Source organism: Euprymna scolopes, chromosome 29 (genome assembly GCF_053919585.1).
Source record: "Euprymna scolopes isolate OS-2025 chromosome 29, ASM5391958v1, whole genome shotgun sequence".
Classification (NCBI taxonomy): domain Eukaryota; kingdom Metazoa; phylum Mollusca; class Cephalopoda; order Sepiida; family Sepiolidae; genus Euprymna; species Euprymna scolopes.
The window spans coordinates 58,594,931-58,622,919 of NC_136510.1; the positions used below are offsets into that span (position 1 = coordinate 58,594,931).

General features: G+C 33.0%; 1 protein-coding gene across 6 annotated transcripts in view; it reads right to left on the bottom strand.

Moving 5' to 3' along the window:
• LOC145252658 (scavenger receptor cysteine-rich domain-containing protein DMBT1-like) overlaps window positions 1-27,989 on the bottom strand; it is a 488,297-nt gene that overhangs the window by 154,577 nt on the left and 305,731 nt on the right. For all 6 annotated transcript variants that reach the window (XM_080112426.1, XM_080112429.1, XM_080112430.1 and 3 more), the window contains 3 exons: window positions 19,860-20,013; window positions 7,184-7,347; window positions 3,684-3,758 (listed from right to left, as the gene is read on the bottom strand). In XM_080112426.1, coding sequence (XP_079968552.1) covers window positions 3,684-3,758; window positions 7,184-7,347; window positions 19,860-20,013 — 393 coding nt within the window. The remainder of the gene's footprint in view (window positions 1-3,683; window positions 3,759-7,183; window positions 7,348-19,859; window positions 20,014-27,989) is intronic.

Below are 27,989 nucleotides of genomic sequence, written 5' to 3' on the forward strand. Positions count from 1 at the left end.
GGCTGATTGTTCTCTTAGAATTTATGATACTATCCATAACAAGCTAACCAGAAATTACATTTTTCAGGATTGAAAATTGCTTCATTCATCTCAACCCAACTTTCAGCTATGAAGAAGGAGAACCAAGATGGTGATTCTGCCACTATGATGCATTGATTGATTTTTCGAACAAATGTACAAGTAAACTGAATAAAATAGGAAAAATAGTTTGATTTTGTTTCTTATAAAGATAATATTACATTATTTTATCAAATATAATATAATATAACATTATAATATAATATTATTATATATAATATAATATTACTATATATTATATAATATAACATTATTATAGAAAATTATATAATATTTGTATGCATAATATGATAAAACATTATTATATATAATATGACATTATTATATAGCATTATATAATATAACATTATTATATATAATATAATAAAACATTACTATACATAATATAACATTAATGTATATAAAACATTATTATAATATAACATTATTATATATAACATGATATATAATATAACATTATATATAATACTAGGGTGTTTGGAAATGTATGTTGAAGACAAAAAAAAGTGGTAGTAGGCAGACAGGCTCGAACCCGTGATACGAAGGCGGAAAAGAAAGTGGAAGAAAACCTGATATCTTACCGCTATGCTATGATGCGACAGGAAGTGAAAAGCGTTCAAATTTAACGTAGTCAATCAAAAAATTGACTGGCAGAAATGGACAGTTAAGTGAATGAGCTCATGCAGGTGCAGAAATGAACGTCTGGCTTAAGTTAAGAATCATGCACTTACATGGTTAAACGTAAATGTAATGTATTTTGTTATCAGGGTAATTTTTGTGGTGGTGTGGTTGTTTCGAATAGGTAATGTGTACATATGTAAATGTTTGTGCATCAGTAGTAACATTTCTCATAATGAAAGTTTGATATGGTTGTATTTGGATGACTTTATTTTTTTAATGGTTGCATTGTGTAGAGAGAGCAGGCATATTTGTAAATGTTGACTGTGTTCTTTTATCTAATAAGATTGTAATACAAAATAATCAGTTTGTCAGGTCTCAGCTAATGTGAAATGAGGGAATTTTAGAAGGGATGAATTGGTATTTTTTAAATGGGGAAGTGAAAGATAATGGAATGTATATGAGTTTTTTTTATTCAATTACAAAGGGTGCAAAGCCAGTATCGTAATAATGTGTATTTTTTCCTTGTGATGACTGGGTGTGATGGGACGACATAAGAATTAAAGGAGAAAATATGAACTACTTCCTCCAACTATGTTAGCGACAGTGGTGATGTTTCTCCTAGGATGTAATGTAGTATTTTATTATAACGAAAAAATGTGTTTAAAACAGTGTCCTAAAGTTACATAAGATGGTGGATAATAATTTAGAAAGAATAAATTTGTATCTGGCCTCTATTGGTAAAAACCTATGCTAATTTCGTCAAGAGGGGAATTTCTGCAACAATTTTATTATATAGTAGATAGAAGCAGATAATATAACATTATTATCAATAATATATAATAACGTTATTATATATAATATAACATTATTATATATAATATAATATAATATAACATTATCTACTATGTAATAAAATGATTGCAAAGATTCTTCTCTGGACCAAATTACTGTAGATTTGCAATAACACATGCCACATACAAATGTATTATGTCTAAATTATTACCCACGATCTTATATAACTTTCGAACACCGTTACATACACATTTAATCGTTATAATAAAATTCTACCTTACTTCCTACGAGCATCATCATCATCATCATCATCATCATCATCATCACCAATACCTTTAGAGAAAGATGTTCATATTTTCTCTCTAATCAAATGTCCTCCCACTGCTCCCAGTCAACACCGGGTAATTATTTAAACAGTATAACTATATTGCCCTGACACCCTTAATTAACTGGGTGAAAACAGTCATACGCATACGACTACCTTTACACTTTACTATTCGAAAATAATGATTTTTCACCACTAGCATTCCGGCGATGCTTATTGACTGAGACCATAAAATTCCATTATTCTGGAATACACACCTTCTTACAAAAACTAAACACGTCAAACATCAATAATCAATCCACGCGAATCATTAATTTTATGCGTATTTTAATTCAAATAAAAAATTCTACCCTGCTCATATTCATAACTTTACGTGGTTATGCCCTCACCTTTAATACATATCATGGTGGCGTTTTTGAAACATTTGTCTTTAATATATAAAAAAAAAAAAAATTGTAACAGCTTTCTGCCTTTAATATTTTGATTTAATAAAAATATTCTTCGATCGAGTATCCGAACTTATGAGGTGAAAATATGAACGAACAGGCAAAAAAACAAAAACAAAAAACAAAACAAAACAATATTTTTAATTTTTCGAATTTTGGAACATCTTCTAACCCCTTATACAATCCTATTTTCTTTTTTGCTTTTGTTTTCTTTTGTTTTTTAGGGGGGCGTTTTAAATTCTATTTTTCTGCCTTTTTTTTTTTATATCATTTAATACTACTGTTGATGCTTCGTTTGTTGGCAGACTAACAAGTCATAAAAAAACTACTTCTTTTTATATAAAACACATTTTTATACTCCAAGCCTGAATTACACCCAGAAAAATTCTCATTTTCATTCATTTTGATTCAGTTTGTATCTGACTACATTTACGCTAATTTCTTCTTTTTTAAATTTTTTTTTCTGTCATATAATTTATGCAGCTGAAGTACATTTCTTATGGATAGACTTATTTGTTATATATTTTCTTTTTTTACTATATTGTTTTTTTTTAGTTCTCTTTCAAGACTCATTTTCGACACTTCCCAGACATTAAATGTTCTTTTTTTTATTTATCCTGTCTCCACCTATACAATTTTATTTACACTAACGACTTCTATAGGTTTTAAACTATATTGAATAAGATACTCTCTTTTAACTTTGGCGGAGATATAATGACATGCATTATGCACTGTAATGTACTGTTCTGCACACGCACGATAAACAAGTCTACTTCTGCACAACGCCCCAATTTCTTTTTTGAGCCTTTGTGGGTGGGTTGCTGACAACCAAGGATAAATTTGGAGCAAATACTTTGACCCCTCCACCCCCCATAAAATGAGGTGTCTATTCAAAAAGCCGTTTATACCATAGCGAGGTTGGGCGTGTCTATTCCATACGACGTTCTTAACAGGAGGAGGTTAGGAGTGTTTATTCCAAAAGCCGTCTTTAACATTAGGACGTTGAGATTGACCATCGACAACAACCGTAGTTTAATTTTTTACGAGGTTGGGGGGGGGGGTGCTTTCATCAGGCAATGCTGGTTAACTGGTCCTACTAGTTATATATAATATAATATAACATTTTAAAGCCTCTCGCTGATAATTTAAACTTAAAATTTGATAATAGAAAATAATTTTGTATAGAAAGAATCTTTGTACAACTTTTTTGCAGAAGAGCAATTTTGATATTAAGAACTATTTCGACAAACTTTATTTCATTTTTATTGGGTCAATTTATTCTGTTTTATCTGGTGACAGTTTTTCGCCTCATTCGGAACCTTTAGTTCCTATTTATGATTTCTCAGAAAAACTGTCATTTCTTTTATTTTTATTTATTTAATATATTTTATGCTAAGACAAGTTAAAAAAATTCAAATTACTTATTGTTCTTCTTGTCCGTGGAAACGTGCCTCTAGTTGTTGCTGGCTGTTGTGTAGTTGGAAACCTTATAAAACCTTCAAAAGAAAATAACTTACATCTTATTATAATTGATTTTATGTGTCTGTATGCGTCATGATTTACATCAAAATCACGCTTTAGTTTTGCCATGTTATTTTAGGTAATATTATTTGAAAATGTTAATCATCGAAAAATAATGTCTATTATTTACATCATTTACCAATTCACAATACAGAAAAATAGTGGCCCACAGCATGTTAGTGCTTTTAAGAATTAAATTACAAGTATTAATGATTTTTTATTTTTTAATACATATTCAAAAGAATTTCATAGATTTTTTAATACATATTCAAAAAGAATTTCATAGATTTTAATACATATTCAAAAGAATTTCATAGATTTAAGAAAAATTGAAATAAAAATACAACTGTTATTTTATTATGTTCTCTAGTATAAAAGTTAAATTCAGTACATTTTAAGATAAAATAGAAGGATGGAAAGCACATCCCATTTAAAAAAATAAAAATGTGCCATTAAAAAAATTAATTAAATATCGTTTTGTTTCCATGCAGTAGCCGAAGTTAATAAACGTTTCTATTCTATCCGAAGATTCCGAATGTAAAAACCGTAATGTAAATTCCGTAAAGTAAATTCCGAATGTAAAAACCGTAATGTAAATTCCGTAAAGTAAATTCCGAATGTAAATGTACATGAAATATGACTCAAATTATTGACAATAAACCGATATACTTAAAGTTTAATCATTTATGAACACCGAAAGGATTATCAAAAGTATAAAATTAATTAAAATAGAAAAAATGCGTCTTTTTATGAAAAGAAAACTTTACTAAGTAAAATTTGTTTAATTCTGTTTATTTTAATATTATTTTATTAACAATTTAATAATACTATGATTATTTGAATCATTAGCCAAGTAAAACAGATTTCTAATGAGAAATAATATTATATCAATCATTATTGGGTATATGTCACGTTTTATTGATTGAAACATTATTTTTTAATGCCACATTTCTATTTCATATAAAGGTATACAAATAAACTCTTCAACTACACCACTTCTGGCGAAGGATGGGAGAACCTTGCTGAAAACTTCAGATGAAATTATGCATAGATGGAATGTACACTTTCGTAATCTCTTTCACAACCCACCCAATGTTGATGTTGCTGCAACAGAAAGCATCCTTCAGTGTTCCTTTCGTCTAGAACTTGATGCAGAACCGACTCTCGTGGAAACAGTTGACTGCATTAAACAGATCAACTCGAACAAAACTCCTGGGCTGGATGGCATTCCTGTTGAGCTGCTGAAACATGGTGGTGTCAATGTAAATTGTGCGGTCCCCTTTTTGATGCTGTCAGTATGGCAGTGTGACCCAGTTGACCAAGACTGAATAGATTCCCTCCTGATTATGTCGTAGGAAAGGAAAGGGTGCAAGGTCTCATTGTGGAAATTATCGAGCTGACTACGGTTGGGAGGGTATAAGAAGATTGCTAAACTGATTGGAAAAGTATATCTGTCTTGATATCCTTCTGGAGTCCCAGTCTGAGTTTATAGGTGGACGAGGGACTGTGGATATGGTGTTTTCTGCTAGACAGTTTTTGTAAAAGTGTATTGAGCAGCATACGCCTCTTTGCCAAGTGTTTGTGGACTTAACCAAGATATTTGACACAGTCAACCGTGAGGCTCTCTGGAAAGTGCTGCGAAAATTTGGCTGTACACCTGCTTTTACGGAAAATTTTAAGAAACTTCATCATAGTATAAAGGATCACATTAACTTCAATGGTCATGCATCTGAAGAATTCCCCATGCATAATGGAGTGAAGTAAGGTGATATACCTGCACCAATATTGTTTTCGCTCTATCTGACTCTTGTGCTCTGGTATGGTTTCCACCATTGTGATATGGGTGTTTATATTAGATTCCAAACGACTGAAAACGTATTCAACCTTAGAAGATTCCAAGTTAAAACTCTTGTTAGTGATAGACTTGGTAGAGAGCTGTTGTATGCTGATGATGCTAACCTGGTGACACACTCCGCAGTAGATTTGCAACTAGTGATGGATCTCTTCACGAATGGTTATACCTGCTTCAGACTAACAGTTAGCACTAAGAAGACTAAGGTCATGTACACTCCTGCTCCTGATGTATGTGGAAGCTGATATCTTTGTCTATGAAAAGCGCCTTGAAGTCGTAGAAATTTTGTCTACCTTGGTTGTACCTTGTTAAATTATGGAAATAAGATAGAGAATCAGCAAGGCATCAGACGCATTTGGAAGGTTACAAGATAGAGTGTGGTTTGATAGTGATCTAACTCTGACAGCTGAAATATTAATATATCAAACATGTCTATTGCCATCCCTACTATATGCCTCTGAAACATGAACCTTGTACCAGTCACATGTAGAGCAGCTCGAGAGGTTTCATGAACACTGCCTTAGGCACATTCTTGGTTTAAAGTGGGGCAGTTTCATCCCTGATATGTGTATCTTAAATAAAGCCAAAACAACCAGTATTGCTACCATTGTTATTAAGAACCAGATGCTTTTGGCGGGTCATCTTGTCTGGCTTGATGACTATCGACTCCCAAAACAGTTGTCTTATGGTGAGCTCCTTCTTGGCAAAAGACCTCGACACAAGTGCACAAAACATTTTGATAAGAAGGAGAGTTTCATGAGCTTTCATGTTCATGTTGTTGGGAGTCCCTAGAATATGATCGCAAGCAATGGAGGGCACTGATATACAGGGGCGCAGAACACTTTGAAGCAACTAAGATAGACCGAGCGAAACTCAGGAGAGCCGTTCAATCGTGATGATCTTTGAATCTGTGAGGTGTGTCATGAAACCGCACAATGATATGAATTTTGTTGCTTCTGGTTTCATCGAAACCAATGACCATCTTCAATGTCATGTCTGCATGAGGGTGTGCAAGTGCTGGCAGGACTGAAAAGTCATCTTCAGGCACATGGACATTTAGTGACTGAGGAAGTGGCATTTCTCTGACAAGACGTCGCAATCATCATCATTATATATATATATAGAATGATCATACACAAAATTGTTGGTTTATGTTGAATAATTATTTCTTAAATTTATTTGTCTTGTAAATATATGTATATTTATATATATATATATATATATATATATATATATATATATATATATATATATAACTAATAATAAAAATACATAACATATATGTGTGTGTATGTGTTAATAGACGATGTTGCGAGAACCTCATATGGCAAGATCGGCAGGAAAGTTCACGATATATATATATATATATATATATATATATATATATATATATATATATATATATATATATATATATATATATATATATAATTTTTAGTCACATCATGCTTTTACAAAACGTTGATGAATAAATCCGGCTAGTTATTGATACAATTAAATTCTGAATTTCATTAGGAAATAAATTCGAAAAAATCTACAAGTACTTACTGCAGTCAACACCAGCATCTTCAGAATGTACACAGTTATGTTGACCCCAGTTTGTATTATTGCATTGCAGAATTGAGGTTTCATTTCCTAAGCAGTTGACTTCATCAAGCCATATGTTTCCCGTACCGGGTCCATATCTTCCATTTAGCTGGGCTGTACCAGCACTATAAATAGTAATGGTTGGAAAAAATGTTCATATATTTGATTATAAAGCTAGAAGATGATGAAAAACTGAAAAATTAGTGTTTTTAGAGAAAAACTGAAATAATGAAGGAATAAAATGAAAATAAAAATTGTTCACTTTATTATTTGATCATTACAAAAACTTTCTTTGAAGAATATTTTGAAAAGGTTTGAAACATTTCAATCATTGTAAACATTACAACAATTAACAATAAGAATAATAAAGAGAAAAGAGTAGCCATTTTAACAAAGGCAGTTCATGTAGGGGTACTATAGGACTGCAATACTTCATAGTTGTATATTTATTTTCACAATATTAAATCAATCAAATTCTTGAAGTGTGATAGAGATGACTTTGTATCTGACAAATTGATATTTGATTTCAACTATCAATTTGTTTCTTTTTAAAATTTAATTCGCTTTAGTTTTTTATTTATCAAAAAATTACTTATTCCGGCCAGGAAGACTTTTAACATGGGGGCTCTTTCATTTATGACTAAAGGAATTTGGAGAAATTTTTATATAAATCAATAATACCACAATAACATGCCTCAAAATACAATAAAATATAAATCCCTCAAAATACAAATGCAAAATATCTGCATGTATTACAACAATTTAACCAGTTATTGTTATAATAAACTACTAGCGGGACCTGTGGAAATTCCACAGCAGCATTTTTCCTCTGCAATATATTGTTGCCGGGCATGCTGTGAGCGTTCTATTTAGCATGAATGAAGGCACAATCATATTCTAGTTTTTTTATTAAAACTGTACTGCCCCCTTACTAAAATAATAACTTTGATATATTTCCTGGGCTGATTATTTCATTACAAACACACCGGTCAATTAACTCACATTTTATCATTTTTCATAATTATTGAATATGTTACTATGTTCGACAATAATTCTGCATAATTTCAACTCACATTATCGCCTCTCCCTTGTCTAAAATAGTAAATTTGATATATTGTATCGGCTCATAATTTTATAAAAAACACAACTGTTAATTAACTCACATTTCATCATTTTTAATAATTCTTGGATTTAATGCTAATTTTGACAATAATTTTTCATCATTTAAACTCACCATATCGCACACCTTACTAAAATAATAACTTTGATATATTTTCTAGGCTGATTATTTCATTACAAACACATACATCGATCAACTCACATTTCATCATTTTTCGTAGTTCTTGGATATGTTACTAATTTCGACAATATTTTTTTATAATTTAAACCAACGTTGTCGCCCAACCTTACTAAAATAATAACTTTGATACATTTGCTGGGCTGCTTATTTCATTACAAACACACTATTCAATTAACCTCCATTTCATTATTTTTCATAATTCTTGGGTATGTTACTAATTTCGACCAACATTTTTCATAATTTATACCCACATTATCGCCCCCTCTTAATAAAATAATAACTTTGAAATATTGTCTGGGCTTATTATTTTATTACAAACACACCAATGCATGAAATCACATTTAATCATTTTTCATAATTCTTGGATATGTTACTTATTTCGACAATCATTTTTCATAATTTCAACCCACATTTTCGCCCTTCCCTCATTACTAAATAATAACTTTGATATATTGTTTAGACTGATTATTTCCTTACAAACACACCAATCAATTAACTAATATTTCATCATTTTTTTCGTAATTCTTGGATATGTTACTAATTTCGACAATAATTTTTCATAATTTAAGCCCTCCTTATCTTCTTTCCCTTTACTTATATAATAACTTTGATATATTGTCTAGGCTGATTATTTTATTATAAACACACCAATCAATTAAATCATTTTTCATCATTTTTCATAATTATTGGATATCTTACTAATTTCGACAATAAGTTTTTATAATTTAAACCATCCTCGTCGCCCTCTCTTACTAAAAAATTACTTTGATATATTTTCTGGGCTGATTATTTCATAAAAACATAATTATCAATTAACTCACAGTTCATCATTTTTCTTAATTCTTTGATATGTTACTCATTTCGACAATTATTTTTAATATTTTTAATCCACATTATCAACCACCCACTACAAGCATAATAACTTTGATATATTATCTGGGATGATTATTTCATTTCAAACACACCAATCAATTAATCCACATTTCGTCATTTTTCATAATTCTTGGATATGTTACTTATGTCGACAATCATTTTTCATCATTTTAACCCACATCATCACCCCACTTACTAAAATAATAACTTTGATATATTGTCTGGTCTGATTATTTTATTGCAAACACACTAATGCATTAAATAACATATCATTTTTCATAATTCATGGATATGTTACTAATTTTGACAATTATTTTTCATAATTTAAACCATCCTTATCGCTCTCTCTTACTTACATAATTACTTTGATATATTTCCTGGGCTGATTATTTTATTATAAACACACAATCGATTAACTCACATTTAATCTTTGTTCATAATCCTGGATATGTTACTAATTTCGACAATAATTTTTATAATTAAAAACCCACATTATGCTTCTCCCTCCTATTTATATAATCTATTTGATATATTGTCTAAACTTATTATATTATTACAAACACACCAATCAAGTAACTCACATTTCATCATTTTTCATAATTATTGGATATGTTACTAATTTCGACAATAATTTTCATAACTTTAACCCACTATGTCGCTCCCCCTTACTTAAATAATAACTTCGATATATTGCCTGGGCTGATTATTTAATTACAAACAAATAAATAAATTCTGGGTATTCTCATAGCATATATGTTTCACCTATATTATCCAATCCCGGGTGACGTCGCATATTCTGCTAATAAATATCGTTCACCTATCTCATTCGATCCCGGGCGATGCTGGGTATTTTGCTACTATATGTTTTCAACCTATCTCATTCAATACTGGGCGACGCTTTCTGATAGTATATATTTGCACATCTCATTCAATCCCTGGACTGATTTCATATCCGCCACCCCACTGTTGAAAATCTACATTAAATAAAGTAATGTTTTAATCCTAAACTGTTTTAGCCATTTCCGGGACTGACTTTATATCCCCAACCCACTGCTAAAAATATACATGAAATAACGTAATGTCTAAATAGTAAACTGTTTCAGCCATTTCTGGGACCGACTTTATATCCCCAACCCACTGCTAAAAATATACATTAAATAACGTAATGTCTAAATAGTAAACTGTTTCAGCCATTTCTGGGACCGACTTTATATCCCCAACCCATTGCTAAAAATATACATGAAATAATGTAATATCTAAATAGTAAACTTTTTCAGCCATTTCCGGGACCGACTTTATATCCCAAACCCACTGCTAAAAATATACATTAAATAACGTAATGTCTAAATAGTAAACTGTTTCAGCCATTTCTGGGACCGACTTTATATCCCCAACCCACTGCTAAAAATATACATTAAATAACGTAATGTCTAAATAGTAAACTGTTTCAGCCATTTCTGGGACCGACTTTATATCCCCAACCCATTGCTAAAAATATACATGAAATAATGTAATGTCTAAATAGTAAACTGTTTTAGCCATTTCTGGAACTGGCTTTATATTCCAAACCCACTGCTAAAAATATACATGAAATAATGTAATGTCTACATAGTAAACTGTTTCAGCCATTTCCGGAACCGACTTTATATTCCAAACCCACTGCTAAAAATATACATGAAATAATGTAATGTCTAAATAGTAAACTCTTTCAGCTATTTCCGGGACCGACTTTATATCCCAAACCCACTGCTAAAAATATACATGAAATAATGTAATGCCTAAATAGTAAACTGTTTCAGCCATTTCTGGGACCGACTTTATATCCCAAACCCACTGCTAAAAATATACATGAAATAATGTAATGTCTAAATAGTAAACTGTTTCAACCATTTCCGGGACCGACTTTACATCCCCACCCCACTGTTGAAAATATACATGAAATAAATTAATGTTTAAATCGTAAACAGTTTCAGCCATTTCCGGGACCAACTTTATATCCCCAACCCGCTGCTAAAAATATACATGAAATAATATAATATGTAAATAGTAAACTGTTTCAACCATTTCTGGACTGACTTATAATCCCCACCCCACTGTTTAAAATATACATATAATAAAGTAATGTATATATCGTAAACTTTTTCAGCCATTTCAGCAACCGACTTCTTATCTCCCATCCTACTGTTCAAAATATACATTAAATAAAGTAATGTCCAAAACGTAAATTTCCGGAACCGACTTCATATTTCCCACCCAAATGTTAAAAATATACATTAAATAAAGCAATGTGTAATGCGTAAACGGTTTCACACATTTTCGGGACTGATTTAATATCCCCCACCCCACTGTTAAAAATATACATGAAATAAATTAATGTTTAAATCGTAAACGATTTGAGTAATTACCGGGACTGACTTCATATCCCGTAACCCACTGCTTAAAATATACTTGAAATAAAGTAATGTTTAAATCATAAACTGTTTCAGCAGCTTTTCGAAAGTAATACATAAAAACATTAACACGGTTAGAGATTAGATAACCGTTGCTTCAACATGAATGTCTGAGTGTACTATGAGTTTCAGCATTCCAGTGACTTAAATCCCCCCATTTTTTGGCCTTGGTTAATGGAGGAGAAATCCTTCATTACTGAAACAATTCTTATTTTTGTTATTGACCAGAGAGCCCCTTTTGGGGAGCTGGTTTCCCCCTAAATTTTTAACCGACCTCATGTCCAATTCCGGCCTTATGGGGAGGCAAGTAAACAAAAAAAAATAATCAGAAGGGACATTTTCCAGGGCATTTTATAATTATTCAGGAGTAACACTTCCAGTGCATTTTGTAATTAAATCAGAAATAACTTTTTCCAGTTACTTTTTTAATATTAAAACTTTGTTACATTAAACATAGTACCTATTCACAATGCCTCCCCACGTGACAGATTTAAACACCAGGGTCGTTTTGTTAACGTGGAGAAAAAATTGTCTTAGTCATAAAGAATTTCTCTTCCACTGAGAGAGAAGAAATTGAAATGTAGCACCTGAAGAACAGATACTACACTCTGATCTTAGCCAAAAGACCAAGAAAGACAAATCATTTTTATTAGCTTTGCCTCAACAGCGACATCAATTTGTTTTTTTAATTTTTTAGGATGACAAGGTTTATTTGGAATATTCCACTTTACTTTTTTTAGGGATGCACAGCATGATAACGGACGGAGCGATAAGCGTAATAATATAATGATAATTATATAGTTATAATAAACTATAATTATATAGTTATAATAAATAAGTTACTTTATAACGAATTGACGTTTACAAGCATTTGAAATATGAAATAAAATCTTCATCTATTCAATACATGCTTTTGCAATTACATGCCGAGACGCTCCAGTATACATTGAATTTAACTTTAAACTAAAAAGAACATTTTCAAAGTAGCAGCGGCAGTGAATATTTTTTTATGTATAGACTCTCGCTTGGACAAAAGGTTAAATAAACAGTTTGTTTTAATCAATCACAGCGCAAGAAATATTCGCTTCTAAATCTCAAATGCAGCATCTCTTTTTTCTTTTTTTTTTCTGACTTTTCAGCCATCATACATCACAATTCAGCTGTATTGAGGGAACAAAAGGACCCTCAGCAATTAGCACATAAAGAGAGACTTTCACAGACTACTAAACGCAACGTCAACATATACACACTGTAAATTGAGTACCCATTAACAAAACAGACATAAACACGCATCGAGATGACTATAATATTTAAATCAATCAAAATATCATGTGTACTAAATTTCCCCGAATAAAAAAGCACCTTTTTTTCATCAGAAGGTCCTTAGAATTTTTTAACTTTCATTCTTACTAACACTTTATTTCATACTGTCATGACAAGTTGTTAACTAAAAATTATTATTTTGCATGGATAGACTTTATTATTCTTTGTGGTAATAATGACCTACCGTCAACAAGCACAATATAATGGATTAAAAAAAAATGTGTTTAACACGTCTGGCAAAAGGAGAAAAATACTCAGAGACTAAGGTATTCTTTTGTTTGGTCGCAATTTAGAGTGCCCATTTTAAGAGCTGGATTTGCATTATTTACAACTTGAGGTGGCAAATAATTACAGACAAGTCTAGCTTATTTTATCAATTGAAGTTTTAGTTCAGTGCAACCTTTTTTTTTTTTTTTAATTTAAGTTTAGTAAGCCAATTTAACGCAGATTTTTTTTTACAAAAATAAACATTTATTTGTTTATAAATCAAAATACTTTTTGACGTAATCTCGTCTTTATCATGATAGACATATTTTTAAAAACTTATCCCTCATGGCATGATGGCATTTAGAAAAACAAAAGCCGTTCGGTGTTATCAACAACGATTTACAAATGTCCAAGTTAGGAGATATGTGTGCTCGCACGCAAGAGTTATATGAGGATATGGTCTCTCTTTTAGTTTTGCTTGCACTGTTCTTTCGCTTACTTGGATCGTTTTCATACACACTCCCTTTTTCTCATTCACATATCAACTCATTTATATGATGTATTCCCACAACAAATTAACACTACCTCTCTCACAGTACTTGTGTGTCATTTGCCGATGGCTAAAATGGTGTCAAATCCCTGCTTACTTGCTTCCCCATGAAGGCGAAGCTAAACAAAAGGTCGAGATTTTTATGTTGCGGATTACCAGCTTCACAAAAATGGGACAGAACAAACACATGGCCCTAAGCTGAGGTACTGTTAAATTATTTTTATTTCTAAGAATAAAGGGATTGTTTAAGTAGTACTAATTATAGTATAAAACATACAATATAATAAATTGTAATATATATATATATATATATATATATATATATATATATATATATATATAAAATAAAAATATAACACGGAAATTACATAATTGTCGATGCAATAATTTATTTCAACCTTATGGTATTTTCAAGCATCTAAACTAGACAATTACATTTTTGATAGTGAAAGAAAGAAAGAAAAAGAATCGGGTCTCGACCGTCAAAAAACCAGAGGGGGTGGTAGTAGCAATCCACTTAATACATTTTATAGAGAGGGTGGGAGGGATTTCTTAAAAGAAACCAACAAAAAAAATATTATGACACTTATAAACGGCAGCTCGATGTAGCCACAGATACACACACACACAACACACACACACCTAAATATGCACGTTCTTACACGTAAATGCCTTGGCACGCGTTTACTAACCTAGGAAGAAGGGGGAGAAATATACGGATATAGAGAGAAGGAAATAGAATAAACAGCGCGTAATGGAAAAAGAAGAAGAAAAAAAGGAGAGAGTGACCAACCGCTGCCTGTCATATGGTTTCATTAGTCTAGAATCTCTGAGAAAGATAAGTAAGGGAAAGAAAATGGAGATTATACTCGCGTCCTATAGTTAATTGAGTCATGGAAAGTAAGTTTATTAAAAGATAAATAAAAAAATAAAAAAATTTTATATACAAAGTTGTAAAACTATTTGTATGTTATCATGTTAAAATTAGTTAGAACTAAATATTATCTTATAATACATTTTAATATTGTATTTGTAATATATTACTATGAATTCAAAAAATTGAGTCTTATGTAGTTAATATTTTATATATTTTTATGTAATTAATTTTATTGGTGATTATAGCGGTCGTTGTAATTTTTATCACTAATATTTCACTTCTTAATTTATTAAGATGCAGAAAATTGCAATATTAGTCGCCCCCAATTCGATAGGACGTATATAGTTTCGGTTAATATATACTTTAATCCATTCCGTACACAAAAGTACTTTCATGCACGCATAAAGAAATAAATAAAATAGTTATTATTTTAAAGTTATGTGTTAATTTATATTAAATCTAATAATGTCTAGTGGTAGTATTTGATCTTTTTGACTTAAATCAGTTTAATAACTAATGTATTATCTGCAGAGAAAAATTATTTTCTTAAAGCTATCTCATTTATTTATAAGTAATTTAGACAGAGTACACCCAACTTAGAATTCGGACAACAAATCATCAAGTAGTTATTATCGAGTATATACCGGACAGCACTATAATTGCCAGTGGGGTGGGGTGGGAGGGTTTATCGTAAATAATCTAGTGGTGTTAAATTCCGTGTCTTTACCGTTATAGAATTATCTGTTCGTCGGATCTGGAGTTATTGGTTATTTTAAATTTACATTTATGTCTACATCTGGCCATCAGTTCATCTCGTTTGTTTAGGAGATTATTGTGTTCGTACTTCAGGAGTCCTATTTTTTCCTCGAGGCATAAACTGCATCTCTGCCTAAAGCCGTTTGGAACATCCGAATAACATAGGATTGACCATGAAATCACTGGGGATCGGTTCTCATTTTTTAATATTTTTTAATAATTTAACACCACTAGATTACTTACAATAAACCCTCCCACCCCACCCCACTGGCAATTATAGTGCTGTCCGGTATATACTCGATAATAACTACTTGATGATTTGTTGTCCGAAATCTAAGTTGGGTGTACTCTATCCAAATTACTTATAAATATATGAGATAGCTTTAAGAAAATAATTTTTCTCTGCAGATAATACATTAGTTATTAAACTGAGTTAAGTCAAAAAGATCAAATACTACCACTAGACATTATTAGATTTAATATAAATTAACACATAACTTTAAAATAATAACTATTTTATTTATTTCTTTATGCGTGCATGAAAGTACTTTTGTGTACGGAATGAATTAAAGTATATATTAACCGAAACTATATACGTCCTATCGAATTGGGGGCGACTAATATTGCAATTTTCTGCATCTTAATAAATTAAGAAGTGAAATATTAGTGATAAAAATTACAACGACCGCTATAATCACCAATAAAATTAATTACATAAAAATATATAAAATATTAACTACATAAGACTCAATTTTTTGAATTCATAGTAATATATTACAAATACAATATTAAAATGTATTATAAGATAATATTTAGTTCTAACTAATTTTAACATGATAACATACAAATAGTTTTACAACTTTGTATATAAAATTTTTTTATTTTTTTTATTTATCTTTTAATAAACTTACTTTCCATGACTCAATTAACTATAGGACGCGAGTATAATCGCCATTTTCTTTCCCTTACTTATCTTTCTCAGAGATTCTAGACTAATGAAACCATATGACAGGCAGCGGTTGGTCACTCTCTCCTTTTTTTCTTCTTCTTTTTCCATTACGCGCTGTTTATTCTATTTCCTTCTCTCTATATCCGTATATTTCTCCCCCTTCTTCCTAGGTTAGTAAACGCGTGCCAAGGCATTTACGTGTAAGAACGTGCATATTTAGGGGCGTGTGTGTGTGTATGTGTGTGTGGGTGTGTGTATGTGTGTTGTGTGTGTGTGTATCTGTGGCTACATCGAACTGCCGTTTATAAGTGTCATAATATTTTTGCTGTTTTTTTTTGTTGTTGTTGTTGTTGGTTTCTTTTAAGAAATCCCTCCCACCCTCTCTATAAAATGTATTAAGTGGATTGCTACTACCACCCCCTCTGGTTTTTTGACGGTCGAGACCCGATTCTTTTTCTTTCTTTCTTTCACTATCAAAAATGTAATTGTCTAGTTTAGATGCTTGAAAATACCATAAGGTTTAAATAAATTATTGCATCGACAATTATGTAATTTCCGTGTTATATTTTTTATGTTATTGCTCTGTTTACCACACTGAGCTCTCATACCCGGATTTCCTCTGGAATTATTCCATTATAACACTATATATATATATATATATATATATATATATATATATATATATATATATATATATATATATATATTATTTTTATGGATCGTTGATTGGGAATACATCATATAAATGAGTTTTATGGGTCTTTAGCTGGTTTAAATAGTTTTTAAGGAGTCAAAAATGGGTGAAAACTGAAAAATTCATTAGACATCTTTTGCATTCATCTTAGTTTATTTGTAATTTATTATTTTAATCAGTTCATATGAATGTCATGTTGGTGAAGTGATAACGTCACCAGCTTTGAATGCTACAATTTATTTTCGGTTTCGATTCTAGCTGATGGCACTCAAATACTTTTTTATTTTTGCTTTTGAAATCACGACTCTATAATAATATATACGAAATCTGGACAAATTAAAATATCATATTTAAGGGTATTTTACGACTGCGCAAAGCCAGCCCCCCTGCTAGTATATATATATATATATATATATATATATATATATATATATATATATATATATATATATATATAGCTGAATGTCTGTGTATGTATGTGTATGTGTGTGTGTCTGGTCACGAATAGGCTCCTATATGGGTGACTATTTAAAAAAAACTGATTACATATAATGATAGAATATGTATCGAGACATGGGTATGTTTGATCTGGCAGAACGGTGGTTCATTAATATTGTGGGGTTTGCGTTCGCATCTGGTCCACGATGTATGGAAGTAAAAATTTAAAAAATTAAAAAAAACGTTTACAAGTGTTTTTGATATAGATGTACATAAGAATACTTTGATAAATATATTTTAACTTAAATAGGGATAAATAATAAAATTGTGGGGTCTGCGTTCGCGCCTGGCCTCCATAGAATGGAAATAGACACAAACTTTAATAAAGACTCTTCATATCTATCTGCGTAAGTATACTTTGATAATTATGTTTCAGTTTGAAGAAATATGGTATAATAAAATTATGGGGTGTTCGTTCGCACCTGACCTCCATAGAATGGAAATATGTCACAAAGTATAACAAGGTTTTTAATATAGATCCACAGAATATTGTGATAAGTGTTTTAATGTGAACAGGTATGGTATAATAAATTATAGGGTTTATCTATTTTATTTTTACTTTCATCATATTTTGCTTTGGTTTTGATACCCCCAAATTCGAAGCTATCTCTTTACAACCCTTCCTTTTCATAACCTATCCTACTTTCATTTTCTGTAGCCTGTTTTTGAACCCAGTCAACGACGGGTACTTTTGCTATATTAAATAATACTTTTTATTTGTTTTTACATAAACATTTAGATATCGCTACAAAATCATGAGTAAACTAATTAAACTCAGTAAACTAGTTATAGATAGCTAGAGACTTGATCAGGTGCTTTTCCAAAAGTTCAGATTAAGATTAAGGACTGAACTTTTGGAAAAGCAACATCGTTTGATGATATCTCTAGTTAGTTATAACTAGTTGTGTCAAACATATATGATTGTATAACGATACATATATGCTTATGTAAAAACAAATAAAAAGTATCCCATTCTTTAATTTGTATTGAGCACTCTTGTATAAACCTTGTTATAATTCATGCTCTGAATATTCTTAACTTGGAATGTGTATGTATGTATGTATGTATGTATGTGTGTGTGTGTGTGTGGTGTGCGTGTGTGCGTGTATGTGTACATACATGCACACACACACACACACATGCACACACATAATGAAGCAATGTGAATAACTATCTATATCCTAACAGTCGGCAGATAACATTGGCCTCTTCGTCATGTATGTGTGTGCACGCGTGTGTGTATCTAGATCTAGGTATAGTCATGCTAATGAGTTATGGATGGTGAAACACGTATCCGTAGATAATTAATATGAGATAATAATAAACTTATAAGAATGTTCTAGATCTTTCTTTTCTTTTTCTGGTTATATAATATTCTGCTTGTTCCTTCCTTAATTAGTCTATACGTTACGCTTTGAAAAAGGTTAAATATAATTGTTGATGGTCAAACTTAAAAAAATAGGCTAAATTCGCGAAATTTGACTTAAAAAAAGCCAATCTGGCAATTCTAGACAAGAATAAGAGAGTTTTATATAACCTCGTTTTCGAATATCACAGTAATAATAATATATGATCATTTTTGTAATAGTGCAAGAAAAGACGTTGTAGTGATTTAGACGTGCAGTGGTTCTTCACTGAAGAAAGAAATCAGCAAAACATTATGTAAAAAATGGAACGTTCGAAAGAAACATGGCAAAAAATAAAACGAGCATTATCTGCCAAGTGGTGCTGGGCTGAAGGAATAAAGTAAAAAATTGGCTCTTACAATGTGATTTTATTATTTGCATTGGACTATGTAGTACAATATTACTTTCTTATTTTTTATTAATATTATTTCGTTATTTATTAATTTATCTCATTTGGACCAGTTCTATATTTAAGATATAATGGACATTTTTTTCATGAAAATGTTAATAAACTCATATTTGCTGTGTGCTATAATTTTTTCGAAAAATTTTTTTTGCGCTATCCAGAAAAATATCGGCTTTATCAAAACATATTTGTTAATTAAATATATTTTTTATTCCGTTGAATTCGCACAAGTCCTGTTAGTATTGAATATTTGTCCATTACAGTTGATTTACCTTGCTAAAGATCTTGCATGTAACATATTTTTGTAAGCAGTTACACATGAAATGGTAAAACAATGTAAATAGTTACCTGTATCCTAACATTCGGCAGATAACATTGGCCTCTTTGTCATCCCATCGATCATCACACACAGTGCCCCATTGTCCTTTGTAGAGAATTTCAACACGGCCATTGGTTTGACCATTGCCTCCAACCAAACGAATGGATACAGCAGCTGTAATTGCTTTGTATGAAAAAGGGAAAGCAGGTAAAAAAAACTGAATGTAAAAAGTAAAGTACTTATACATAAAATAAAGCCAGATGTTCTGCTTCATTGACGTGAATAACTTTCTTTAAAAAATATATAATTAAAACGGTTTACTCAGTCATTTATGCCAAATATTGGTCCATATATGTAAAAACAAAAATATTTACAATCAATTTTATTTATCAGTACATATAATCCTAATCAATATTATGAACGCGATGATAGAATTTCTACTCTTTCCCTCACATTCGCTCTCTTTGTCCTCATGAACACCAGAAACATATTTAATAAGATACAATTTTAATATTCACCAATAATAATCTGACAAAGTACTCATTCTATGATCCTATCAAATATGGTGTCACTTTAAAGTGACTTTCTTTTCATCATAAAGAACGTGATGAAAAACAGTAAATGAAGAAAATAATGAATTTTAGAAGATCATGCTTTTCTTATCATTTGAAAAATTTATTCTCATCTATCATATAGATAATGAATTTGGGAATTACATTATTCTGTCAGTTCACAGTAGAGAAGTTGACTTAGAAATGTTGCAGGTTAACAGATTATATCTTTTTGTTTATTATTTTTCTGATTCAAATGTTCACAATTTCTTACAAATAAAATGTAGATATTAGTGTAATTGTTTAAAAACAACTTTTATTCACCCCCAAACAACATAGCAACTGAGATGTCAAGGATTACTGCAAAATATGAACTATATGCGAGCATTGTAAGTGGGAAGTTGTGCAGCAAGATATTTGTTAGTATTACATTTAAATTTCTTAATGTTGTAAAGTCAGATAAACAGGGATAGGAAAAAGAATTCTAAAGGCATAGAGTTTAAGGAAGGAAGCTATTAGAGCTTTTCAGCATTCTGGAAACTTCTATAGTGAAAAGGTGGGAATGAGTTGGTCGATAATATTTATGTTGAGGGAACATAAGTACAACAAGCTTGTTGGAGCAAATTCCATTCAAATACTTGTAAAACAAACATTGCAGTGATGGGATAGTGGCTGGAACTCGGTGAATAATGTGCAACCTTTTAAATCAGAGGCCCTTTTTTGGACCCAGCTCAGATGTGGCAACAATAGTCCATGCATGGGCAAATGGTGGCTTTGTAGAAATATAAGATCCTCTAAGCTGTGAGATTAAAGGGAGGACACCTTCTTTTCAATAAATTTGGTAGTATCTTCTAGTATTTTTTCCCAATTTATGTTAACTGTGAATGTTAGGCTGAAGAATTTAAATGTTGAAGTATTCGATAAGATGCTACCATCTTATGGCAATCGTTGGTTGAACAGGTTTCTTATAATTGTTAAAGGAAAAGAGGCTTAGTGGAATTAAAATTGCTTAAATTGCTTCTGTGGTACCAGTTTACAAAAATTCTGGCGAAAGAACTAACCCATTAAATTATTGCCCCATTAGCCTCCTCCTGCTTTTTGCCAAAATATTTGAGTCTATAATAAAACAAGCTCTAGTCCATCACCATACAGCTGCTAAACTTCTGACCGACTAACAATATGGATTTAGGCAAGCCCATTCTACGGCAGATATCCTGACTGTAATCTCTGAATGTATATACCATACATTGGACAAAGCAGGGGATGGTAGAGCAGTAGCCCTAGATATATCTAAGGCTTTTGACAGGGTTTCGCACGATGGTCTTCTCAGGAAAATCAGATCATACAGTATCACTGGACGAATACTTAACATAATTAAATCCTTCTTAAATAAGAGAAGAATCCAGGTCGTCCTTGACAGTTGTACATCTAAACAATATAATATAAATGTGGGTGTATCTCAGGGGTCTATCCTTGGACCTTTATTATTCCTAATATTCATAAATGATGAAATTATCTCTGAGACGGGTATATTTGCTGATGACACCACGCTCTATAACAGGCATGAGGGGAAAACAAATGAACACATATCTAATGAAATATCAAAAACACTAGAGGAAAACCTCCAATCTGTAGTGGAATTGGGACAAAAATGGATGGTCACATTCAATTCTGCCACGACTAAGTTTGTTTCCTTAAATAATTACAAAAAACTTTCTCTACCACTAATAGCTAAAGATCCATTACCTGAAAGTATTCTCTTAAACTCCTCAACATAACGTTCACAGGAAACATGAGTTAGAACAGATACATTGAAAGCATTGCCAGGACCACTGCGATGAAGGAGAGCTCTCTCTTTTGTGAAAGTTACTTACACCTGAAAGTATCCTGTACCTCTACAAGGCTACCATTTGCCCATGTATGGAGTATTGTTGTCACATTTGGGCTGGTGCATCTGCTACTAGTCTCTCACTCCTGGGTTCAAAAGAGAGTCGCCAACCTGATAGGTCCTGAACTGTCATCTTAGCTTCAGCCTCTGCCTCATCGACGAAATGTTGAAGCCCTCTACCTGTTCTACAAGTATTTTAATGGTGGATGCTCTGACAAACAACAAGCCCCCTCGACGTAAATACCCCTAACAAACCTAACAAGCAGCAAAATCCCACCCCTACAGTAGTAGATGTAAGAAAACCTTCTACTCTAATAGCTTCTTCCTCAGAACTGCCAGACTTTGGAACACCCTTCCGGGTTCCTGCTTTCCCAACTGTACTCACACACAGAAGTTCAAGTGTAATGTGAACAGACATCTTGCTGCTCAACTTCATACATAGCATCCCTACAACTTATGGCCCCGATAGTAGCCCCTACACCAAAGTGGAACTGTGCCTTGTTCGGAGTGAAAATGGAATTTAAAAAAAGTGTAACCATTTATGCTTCATTCCATATCAAACTGGACTTTCTAAGAATTCTGCCATTGTTTTGGATGTTTGCGCATTCGATTTGTCCACATGTCAAGAATATAGCATGATGTCATCAGCAAATATACTCGTTTTTGACTTATGAAAACTAGGAATAATTAACCGTTAATGGATCAACCCATGAGGTACACTGGATTAATGCGATATTTAGATGTTCAGCCATCAAGGAAACATGGATTTTTAGCTAAGAAGGATCTGATTATATTAGATATTCATTCAGTAATACTGTACAAATAAATTTTTATGAGAAGAGCTTTTGAAATATCCAGTGTATAGAATACAGGATGACCCCAAAAAAAACAAAAGCTAAATGGAGGCCATCTAGAACATATGCTGTAGAACGGAGAAAAAAAGGCCAAAGACCCTTGTGTTTTGATGTGATGTTTTGAATATAATAAACTAGTTATGACCAAAGTTTCATTTCATTCAGACAAAACACTAAGCAACGGAGCCTAATTAGAGTTGGGGCCCGTTTTTTTTGGGTCAAACTGTATATGTTTACTGATGACTATATGGATATCTTCAAACGAATTCGACAAAAAAATGTTTAGCATTATCGATATGGTCACACAATCACTAGACTGAATAATAATTTGAAGATTTTATTGAAGAGCATGGGAAAATATTGGTGCAGTAATTGTGTGGCTCAGTTCTTTCACCAGACTTTTTGAAAACTAGAATCATGGAGGCAATCTTAAAGTTATCAATTGTAAAATTTCGCATTTGTTGCAGAATTTAGAGAGCAGCTCAACGAGGCATTTTTATTATTATAGTTGGGCAAAATCAGGTCCACATGCTTTGAGGGTGTCATGTAAAAGAGTTGTGATATAGTGCTGTTCCTGTCTCTAATGGGAGTTTGAGGAGGGAGTGATTGAGAGTCCAAACAGTTCAGCCTTATCTGTTACTGTGCACTATGATGGTGATTGGATAATGGGGGAATATGTTGCCGTGCGATATGATGGTGATTTGATAATGGGAGAATCTGTTGCCGTGCGATATGATGGTGGTTGTATAATAGGAGAAGCAGTTGCCATGCGATATGATGGTGGTTGCATAGTAGCGGAATCTGTTGCATGCAATATGATGGTGGTTGCATAATGGGAGAATCTGTTGCCGTGTTTTGTGATGGTGGTTGAATAATGGGAGAATCTATTGCTGTGCGATATGATGGTGGTTGGAGCTTGGGGAAACTGTTCTCATGTGATATGATGGTGGCTTGATAATGGGAGAATCTGTTGCTGTGCGATATGATCGTGGTTGGATAATGGGAGAATCTGTTGCCGTGTTAAATGATGGTGTTTTGTGATAGAGGAATCTGTTGCCATGCGATATTATGGTGGTTGGTAATGGGAGAATCTCTAAACATGCGATATGATGGTGGTTGGATGATGGGGTAATGGGGTAATCCGTTTCCGTGTGATATGATGGTGGTTAGATAATGGGAGAATCTGTTGCCATGCGATATGATGGTGGTTGCATAATGGGGCAATCTGTTGCCGTGCGATATGACGGAGGTTGCATAATGGGAGAACGTGTTGTCGTGCGATATGATGGTAGTTGATAATGGGAGAATCTGTTGCCGTGCGATATGATTGTGGTTGCATAATCAGAGAATCTGTTGTGGTGCGAACTAATGGTGGTGTGATAATGGGAGAATCTGTTGCGGTGCGATATGATGGTTGTTACATAATGGAAGAATCTGTTGCCATGTGATATGATGGTGGTGTGATAATGGGAGAATCTATTGCCGTGCGATATGATGGTTGTTACATAATGGGAGAATCTGTTGCCGTGTGATATGATGGTGGTTGATAATGGGAGAATCTGTCGCCGTGTGATATGATGGTGGTTGATAATGGGAGAATCTGTTGCCATGCGATATGATGGGGGTTGCATAATGGGGCAATGTGTTACCGTGCGATATGACAGTGGTTGCATAATGGGAGAACGTGTTGTCGTGCGATATGATGGTAGTTGATAATGGGAGAATCTGTTACCGTGTGATATGATTGTGGTTGCATAATCAGAGAATCTGTTGTGGTGCGAAATAATGGTGGTGTGATAATGGGAGAATCTGTTGCCGTGCGATAGGATGGTGGTGTGATAATGGGAGAATCTATTGCCGTGCGATATGATGGTTGTTACATAATGGGAGAATCTGTTGCCGTGCGATATGATGGTGGTTGATAATGGGAGAATCTGTTGCCGTGTGATATGATGGTGTTTGGATAATGGGAGAATGATATATTATGGTGGTTGGGAATGATATCTCTTCATATTCTTCATATTCTATATAAATAAAATGAACTCATTTTTTCTCTTTCAACTTTGACCTAAATAGGATTATTCTTGTCGTGCGATATGATTGTGGTTGCATAATGGGAGAATAAGTTGCCTTGCGATATGATGGTGGTATATAATTGGAGAATCTGTTGCCGTGCGATATTATGGTGGTGGCATAATAGGAGAATCTGTTGCCGTATGATAGTATTGTGGTGTGATATTGGTTGTTGATAATGCCGTGCGATATTATGGTTGTTGATAATGGGAGAATCTGTTGCCATGCTATATTATGGTGGTGGCATAATGGGAGAATCTGTTGCCGTATGATAGTATTGTGGTGTGATATTGGTTGTTGATAATGCCGTGCGATATTATGGTTGTTGATAATGGGAGAATCTGTTGCCGTGCGATATTATGGTGGTGGCATAATGGGAGAATCTGTTGCCGTATGATAGTATTGTGGTGTGATATTGGTTGTTGATAATGCCGTGCGATATTATGGTGGTTGATAATGGGAGAATCTGTAGCCGTTTGATATGATGGTTGTTGATAATGGGTGAATCTGTTGCCATGTGATATGAAGATTGTTGATAATTGGAGAGTTTGTTGCAGTGCGATATTATGGTGGTTGATAATGGGAGAATCTGTTGCCGTGCAATATGATGGTTGTTGATAATGGGAGCATGTGTTGCCGTGTGATATGATGTTTGTTGATAATGGGAGAATTTGCTGCGTGCGATAGGATGGTTGTTGATAATGGGAGAATCTGTAGCCGTGCGATATTATGGTTGTAAATAATGGGAGAATCTGTTGCTGTGCGATATTTTGGTTGTTGATAATGGGAGAATCTGTTGCGTGCGATATTATGGTTATTGATAATAGGAGAATCTGTTGCCGTGTGATACGAAGGTTGTTGATAATGGGAGAGTTTGTTGCCGTGCGATATTATGGTTGTTGATAATGGGAGAATCTGTTGCTGTGTGATATGATAGTTGTTTATAATGGAAGAATCTGTAGCCGTGCGATATTATGGTTGCTGATAATGGGAGAATCTGTTGCCGTGTGATATGATGGTGGTTGATAAGGGAGAATCTGTTGCCGTGTGATATGATGGTGGTTGCATAATGGGAGAATCTGTTGCCGTGTAATATGATAGTGGTTTGTTAATGGGAGAATCTGTTGCCGTGTGATATGATGGCGGTGTGATAATTGAAGAATCTGTTGTTGTGTGATATGATGGTGGTGTGAAAATGGGAGAATCTGTTGCCGTGTGATATGATGGTGTTGTGACAATGGAAGGATCTGTTGTCATGTGATATGATGTTGGTTGATAATAGGACAATCTGTTGTCGTGTGATATGATGGTGGTGTGATAATGGGAGAATCTGCTGCCGTGCGATATGATGGTGTTGTGACAATGGAAGGATCTGTTGCCATGTGATATAATGGTGGTTGATAATTAGAGAATCTGTTGTCATGCGATATGATGGTGTTTGTTTAATGGGAGAATCTGATGCCAGTTTATGTTATGGTGGTTGGAGAATTTGTTGTGGAACATGATGGTTGTTGCATAATGGGAGAATATGTTGCCGTGCGATATGATTGTGGTTGCATAATGGGAGAATATGTTGCCTTGCGATATGATGGTGGTATATAATGGAGAATCGGTTGCCGTGCGATATTATGGTTGTTGATAATGGGAGAATTTTTTTCCATGAAATATGATGGTTGTTGATAATGGGAGAATATGTTGCCGTGCGATAATATGGTGGTTGATAATGGGAGAATTTGTTGTCGTGTGATATGATGGTGGTTGATAATGTGAGAATCTGTTGCCGCACGATATTATGGTGGTTGATACTGGGAGAATCTGTTGCCTTGCGATAGGATGGTTGTGTGATAATGAGAGGATCTGTTTCCATGCGATATGATGGTGGTTGATATTGGGAGAATTTGTTGCCGTGCGATATGATTGTTGTTAATAATTGGAGAATCTGTTGCCATGCGATATTATGGTTGTTGATAATGGGAGAATCTGTTGCCGTGCGATATAATGGTTGTTGATAATGGGAGAATCTGTTGCCGTGCGATATTATGGTTGTTGATAATGGGAGAATCTGTTGCCATGCGATATTATGGTTATTGATAATGGGAGAATATGTTGCCGTGCGATATTATGGTGGTTGATAATGGGAGAATCTGTTGCCGTGCGATATTATGGTTGTTGATATTGGGAGAATCTGTTGCCGTGCGATATTATGGTTGTTGGTAATGGGAGAATCTGTTGCCATGCGATATTATGGTGGTTGATAATGGGAGCATCTGTTGCCGTGCGATAATGTGGTTGTTGATAATAGAAGAATCTGTTGCCGTGCGATATTATGGTTGTTGATAATAGGAGAATGTGTTGCCGTGCGATATTATGGTTGTTGAAAATGGGAGAATCTGTTGCCGTGCGATATTATGGTGGTTGATAATGGGGGAAGCTGTTGGCGTGCGATATTATGGTTATTGATAATGGGAGAATCTGTTGACGTGCGATATTATGGTGGTTGATAATGGGACAATCTATTGCCGTGTGATATGATGGTTGTTGATAATGAGAGAATCTGTTGCCGTGCGATATGATGGTTGTTGACAATGGGAGAATTTGTTGCCGTGTGATAATATGGTTGTTGATAATGGGAGAATCTGTTGCCGTGGGCTAGTATGGTTGTTGATAATGGGAGAATCTGTTTCCGTGTGATATAATGGTTGTTGATAATGGGAGAATGTGTTGCCGTGCGATATTATGGTTGTTGATACTGGGAGAATTTGTTGCCGTGCGATATGATGGTTGTTGATAATG